Source organism: Crocodylus siamensis, chromosome 1 (genome assembly GCF_052110815.1).
Source record: "Crocodylus siamensis isolate JL-2025a chromosome 1, ASM5211081v1, whole genome shotgun sequence".
Taxonomy (NCBI): Eukaryota; Metazoa; Chordata; order Crocodylia; family Crocodylidae; genus Crocodylus; species Crocodylus siamensis.
Window position 1 is genome coordinate 147230785 of NC_143395.1, and position 6527 is coordinate 147237311.

The 6527-nt window shown below is 45.0% G+C and overlaps 1 protein-coding gene across 2 annotated transcripts; it reads right to left on the reverse strand.

Annotated features, from left to right (window-relative positions):
* Positions 1 to 826: 826 nt before the first annotated feature.
* Positions 827 to 3418, reverse strand: DPY30 (dpy-30 histone methyltransferase complex regulatory subunit). 2 transcript variants are annotated; one of them, XM_090044998.1, is made up of 5 exons: positions 3264 to 3418; positions 2946 to 3039; positions 2812 to 2859; positions 2248 to 2390; positions 827 to 1063 (listed from the first exon to the last, which is right to left on the reverse strand). In XM_090044998.1, the coding sequence occupies exons 2-5, from the start codon at positions 2979 to 2981 to the stop codon at positions 991 to 993; spliced, it is 300 nt and encodes a 99-aa protein (XP_089901124.1). In that variant the 5' UTR covers positions 2982 to 3039; positions 3264 to 3418; the 3' UTR covers positions 827 to 990. The 2 variants fall into 2 exon arrangements, with proteins under 2 accessions (XP_089901124.1, XP_089901134.1); XM_090045008.1 differs by having other exon boundaries at positions 3241 to 3396.
* Positions 3419 to 6527: the final 3109 nt, after the last annotated feature.

Below are 6527 nucleotides of genomic sequence, written 5' to 3' on the forward strand. Positions count from 1 at the left end.
TTGTAACAACTTCATTAGGGACTTTTAAACACAAGTTAGAGAAACATGTATCAGTATATGTATATATCCACTGCTGAAATGGGGGCATGGGTTTAGTCTTCACTGGAAATTATGATCATGATCAGCAGCAGAGAAAAGATAGGGTGAGCAACAGCAACATTAAGACTCTGGGTTCCAGAGCCATCATGCCCTGTAGCTGAAGTGCAGTTCCACCCTGAGTGCTGACTTGGTTGGGTACAATGCAGAGCATTGCTAGCTTCTGAATGTGCTGCATTACTTAGATTTCCATATTAGTTTTGCTCCACATTCAAGAAAATAATACATTTTTTCCAACTTGTATGGCTCTGAGAAGTTGCTGTGGCTGTGGCTGCAGCACCTGTAGGGATTAATATTGCAACAGCTCATGGTCTGGATCCACGGGAAGCCCCACAGTCCACTGCTGAAAGCCTGTAGTCTGATTGTAGCAAGTCATCTTTTCTGCCTTAAAAAAAAATCCATTTCTTTAAAGCAAATTCTAATAGTGTGATGTTATGCAGATGGCTCTTGGTATTTGCTGCCTTTACTAAACCAATGAATACTGAGTTATAGACTACCAGTATAAAGTATCTGGCTTTTCAAGAACATAGAATGTCTGAAACCAGAAAGAGATACTATACAACCAAAACTCCAACTGTGATAAGCTTCTTACCATTACTGTCATCTTATCATTGGTTTTATGTATGCAGATGAAATATCCCATTAGAATTATTCAAGCTTCATCCATCTGTACAGTTGTAATACACTAGATATTACCTGATTTCAGAATAAAGTAAGACAAATGAGCAAATGAAATGTAAAATGTACTTTATTAAATAACTCAGGAAAAGGTAAGGGAAATTGTGAGATTACGAAAAACAATAATTTGCATTTCCGTAGAATTTTTATAACAGAGTGAATCAGTAAATAAGTATGTAAGTCTAGCAGCCAAAATATCCTCCCTTTCCCATGGAATTAATTTCGGTCCTCAAACTGTGCCTTGTTTTTTAAAAGATATGCTGCTAGAAATTCAATCGGATTTGGTGGTCTGTAAGGGGGGAAAACAAGAAGAGAAAAAGGAAAGAGTAACCTTTTATTATATGAAAGAATACCTGAAAAACAATAATCTTCATCAAAACAGATTTAATTATAAAAGCATTAAAGTTAAGAATTTGTTTTCATGCTGTTACATAAGCTCTAGACAGAAACTAGAAAAACTTTTATTCAAACTTTCTATCACTGAAACCATATTTTGGCGTCTTATAGGTCAGGGTTAAATAAGGAAAGAGAAAAAACCTACAGTCTGTCAGTCTAAGCTTTGGAAGGGAAGGAGTCCACGCTGAAAGTAGAGAGATGTAGTACCCCCACTCGATAAATCTGCATTCATGCCATCTCAGTATCTTCTGCCAAACATTTCTAACCAACACACAGGAAGTTGAAATTCTTGGATAAAAAGCACTGTAACATGCAAACAGTTAAGTCTCACTAGGTAATTACTGCAGATTTTCTTTTTTCAGTCAAACTTACATGGATCATAAATCCTGGGAATCCAGCTTCTAACAGCTAGGAGAAAAACTGTCACAGTTCATGGAAGCATCTAAAATATTTTAATTACTGTTTACAACAGTGGATCCCAACCTTGGTGTTGCGACCCCATTTGACGGCAGCCCTGTTCCTCAGCACTGACTGGAGGAGGCCTCAGGGCAGAGGGAGTGAGGGAGAAAGGATGATGGGGCAACTGCCATCTTGACTGTTGGCTGCCGATTGTGCCACCATACCCCTTGATGCTGATATGTAGACAAGCCCTAGCAGGAGAAGAGGGGGTAGACGCCATCTTGTCTGGTGCCCTTCATGCTGCCCTGCCAGCCAGCGCCTTCCCCTCCTGGCAGTAAGGACCGCTGGCTTCCACTGGAGAGCCAGAATTACGTTTTTATTAAGGGGTTTTTTTTGTTGATTTTGTGAGCAATGCTGGATTTCATGAAATCAAACCAATTAGGTCCCTAGATATCAGACTACTAGATCCTATCACCCTACATGTAACACACCAAGGAATAAGTTCTGCCCATTCAACAGACTAAACAGCTATATTATTATTATTTTTTTACCTACAGCATGCTTCATATGAACTGGTTAAAACAGCCTTTCTGATTTCTAGGCCCTTATTGGGAAGAGAATGCCTGTATTTGCAATTGACTTCTGTGTAGGAGTGCAGGCCCATTTAAAGCATCTTACCTCTCCTTTGCTAATACAGCAAGTCCCTGTAGTAAGATAGGCACAACTGTTTGGTCCAAATAGGCACGCGTAGGTAATGACTGAAGATCCACTTTTTGCTTTGATGTTTTCTCGGCGTTAATCTTCTCATTTTCTACGATTCTCTGAATTCAAAACATTTGAATAAAAACACTAAGACCCCAAGTATTTAGGCACTCCCCCTGTACCACCTACATAGTCAACTTCAGTGGATAACACAGGACCATCAAACACATGGACCATGAACAGGATCCTCCATGAAGACTGCATCACCTGCCACGCCATGACTGGGCAGTCAGGGGCAGCATGAGCAGGAGCAGAGACCCCAGCAGGATCCTAGGGTGCAGAGCTCTGCCAGGGACTCACAAGGCACAACAGACAACACTGACATCCTAGCAGGGACCCCACTTTGCCCAGTACAAACACCTGGCGTGCCACACACACAGTCTGCCAGCTCCGATAGACACCCAGCCCCTGGCAGAGCTGGACAGGGGATTCTCTTCAGGGCGTTTCCCCAATCAGCTGCAGAGACTCAGCCTCACCTACCTCCACATTTTCTGTGAGTCCATACTCCGCGTGGGGGTTTTCTGGAACCTGAAAGAAAAAAAAAAACAGTGTGTGGTCAGCAGAACCGCAGCCTCCTGCCCAGGGGACTCCCCAGAAAGGACTTCCAGGAATACCTGGGGCTGCCCCTCCATCATCTGCTCGGCCTCCATCCTTGCGAGGGCAGAAGCTGCCTGTTATGCAGCCAACCGGCGACGACCTGGCCCAGAACTGGTAAGACAACAGGGAACGAAGTTATGGGGGTGGGCAGGCGGCCCCACATGGCACAGGGAGCCAAGGCGCGAGGGCACAGCCCCGCCCACCTGCTTTCCGCGGGAGTGGGCGAACCCAGGGGGATGACGTCATACTCCCGCATCACCCCGCAACCGCCTCTTAGCGGCCACGTCCCCCGCCCCGGGTTGGGGAAACTACCTCTCCCCTGCTTCGCCGCAAACCTGTCAGGACACGACCCAACGGCGCGAGCGACAGCACCGACTTCGCCACAGCAACCAGCAACTCGAGCGCGTCGCGCTTTACGGCGTCGTAAATTGTTTCGCCGGAAGCGTCACAGAACCGCGCTGTAGTCAGTAGTCCCAACTGCGCCTGCGCACTGGAGGGAAGGGGTTGGAAGTCAGATATCAGCTGCGCTTGCGTGGAGTTAGTCACGCCCCCCCCGGTGGCTCCCACTGTCCCGGCCCGCCACGTGGGGGCGGGGCTCCACGGGTGGCGCGCGCTCCTGGTGAGCTGCAGCAGGGTCCAAGTGCTACCTTTAATAGGCTCCCCTGCAGCCTGGGGGTGGGGGGGCTTGGGCTTGACTAGATCTATAGACGTGGCCTCAAGGGCCTCACCTGCCTGGCACTGTCCTCCCTGGACTCTCCCATGTGGGGAGCAGCGCGCTGAGGGGGAGATGCTGGAGGTCAGGATAGGGTGTGGCCCAAGGGGTTCACCCAGTCCCCCCGTGCTGTCCATGACCTGGCTCTGAGCTGCTGCACAGGGTTTGGGGATGTAGCCACAGAAGATGATGGACAAATCAATCGTCATAACTCCCCTGCTGCCAAATTTCCTGACTTGTGAGGAGTCCCACAGGCAGGATGCCATGGCTCTGCAGGCTGCATTTGGCCCACCAGAGGTTGAGCACGGTACCTGGTTCAATGCTCCCCTTTTATAGCATCCATTTTTGCCCCTGTCGGAGACAGGGTACTGGGATAGACGGTCTATTGGTGTCACCCAGTATGCCACGTCTTGTGTTCTTAAGTAGTGCTGGTGATGCTACCTGGGCTGGAGAGGCAGGAGGCAAGGCAGCGTGGCACTTTGCGTACTGACTGGCTCAGAAAGGGATAAGCTTCCATAGGTAACATCAAATGTTGAAAAGAGATCGTATAAGTGCCATGGGCCACAGTGACTTCTCAGGGCCACAGAAGGTGGAAAAAATGTGTTATTTTCTTGAACGTGGAGCAAAACTAACATGGAAATTGATGTAGTGCAGCACATCCAGAAGCTAGCAATGCTCTGCATTGTATCCAACCAAGTCAGCACTCAGGGTGGAACTGCGCTTCAGCTATAAACATTGTCACTTCATTTAATTTAATACTCTTCCTCATTTTACAGTCATTATCTGGGATTCCAATGTGAAACCTTGGGATCTCTGTGGAGTAAGTGATGAATATTCACAGTTATGAATGAAATGAGAATGATGCTTTGAACAAACACTGCTTTAAAATTATAAACTCTCTGGAAAGAGTCAGGGCTTAGGCATTTCAAAATTAGGAGACATTTTTGGTTTGAATCTCCATGTGCCTCAATCCACATCTGTAAATGAGATAATAATACCCCTTCATCTCCAAGGGGACACTAATTAACGTTTGTAGTACTCAGATCCTATGGTGAGGGCACCACAGAAAATCCCCTGAGAAAATTAATAATTCTGTGTTCAGAACTGGTTTGAATGGTGCAAATACAGCATGGGTTTAAAAATTATCAGATTTAAAAATGATGAAACAAAATATTGAAAAGCTGGTTATTCGGTAAGCTCTGTTTTGTGGATTGGTAGGGTAAGGATCTTATGGATAAAGAAGTGTGTGGTTCAAAACTTAAATACACAGCACATGCATAAAGGGGACTGCAGCAGGACTGCACAAGAAGCTTGCTTCCTTGATTTTTTAACATGTGCGTCCCTTGGCAATCTTAATATCTGTTAAAAGTTTTGATGCGAGATTTCTTTGCTGATTATGTTACAGAATAAACTAGAGATCCCAATTAAAGATTGAATCCCCTGTGCACCACCAGAAATCCAAATAAAAAATCTTTTTTTCAGAGAACTGTTAATCTGCATTTCAAACAGGATGCAACAGGGAAGTAAAGCAGACATATGAGTTGGGGGCGGAAGGATGAGGTAAGAATCAAATGAAAGGATTTTAACAGCCAAGAACTGGTATCTATTTTGGCACAGGTGGGTTTTGAGGAGGGATTTAAAAGAGGATTGGGTGGTTACTCTGACTCTTGATGAGTTTCTGTCATGCATATGGGAAAGCTTAGAGGAAAACTTGGAGGTATTTGAAGGGAAGTGGACAGATAGATGATTGAAAGAGGCACAAAAGGTGATGTTCTGAGGATGTTTCAGGCCATTAATATGGGGCGTTGAAATATCTCTAATGCCCATCTGGCCCATGGGGCAAAAAGGTTGAGTGCCCCTGTTCTAAGTGACCAGGGGCTCCATGCTCTGGAGGTTGCATCAGCAGAGGCTGCATGTCTGGAGGCTGCACTACAGAAAGCCACAGGCCTCCTGGGCTAAATGACACACACACACACACACTGTTTTTTAATTTTATGTTTCAGGCCAAATTAGACAAGTCAGTCCTGAATCCTATTGACTGAACAGAACTCAATCATTTGTGTGGCACTACCACTGGCAAGTATCCTGTTGCAGCTAGTATGATGTGGAGAAAGACGGCTGGGCAGGAGGTGGGGGCCAGACTCTAAGCCCCTCACAGGCCACCAGCTGGACAGCCTTCATGTAATCAAGAAAGGCCTGTACAAGCAATGAAACAAAAAATACAGGAAAGGGGTAACTGAGCTAAGACTACTGAGAAAGCAGAAGAGAAATCCTTATGTAAAGCAGGGAAGAAATCGCAGAGCTTGGACAAGCAAACATTTTGGAAAGAGGAGGCTCAACAGCTACAGGAGGCATCAAGAAAACTACTGAAGAAAAAATACAAACAGGTGAATCTGCATGGAAGCACCATTGGCTAATTATATAAGTGGTAAAAAAAAAGGAGAAGTCTATGGTGACTTGACAACAAATGCTAAAGCATAAAAAGTAAGGAATGAGCATGTAACAAATCATTAAGCCTTGCAGTCCACCCAGATGAAAGCATTCTAGACATGCTAGATGAACACAACTGGAAAAGCAGAATGGTTGTCAACATTGAACTACCATAAAAAGCAGAGACAGAGTAGTGGAGAAATGGGGAACCTAGAGACACCAGTGCCAACAAAGCTTTACAAAAATATTCAAAAAGGTGTGTGAACTAGAGTAGGTACCAGATAACTGACTAAGGGAAGTAGTTTTAGCAATCATTAAAAAATCAGGTTTAATCCGATAATTTATAGAACTTATCATTGATATGGGCAAAAGTCATGATGAAGGAAATTTGTCTACAGATTATAGTTTGTGTTAGAGATTAAGTGGATGAGGAACAGTACAGCTCCATACCCAATCA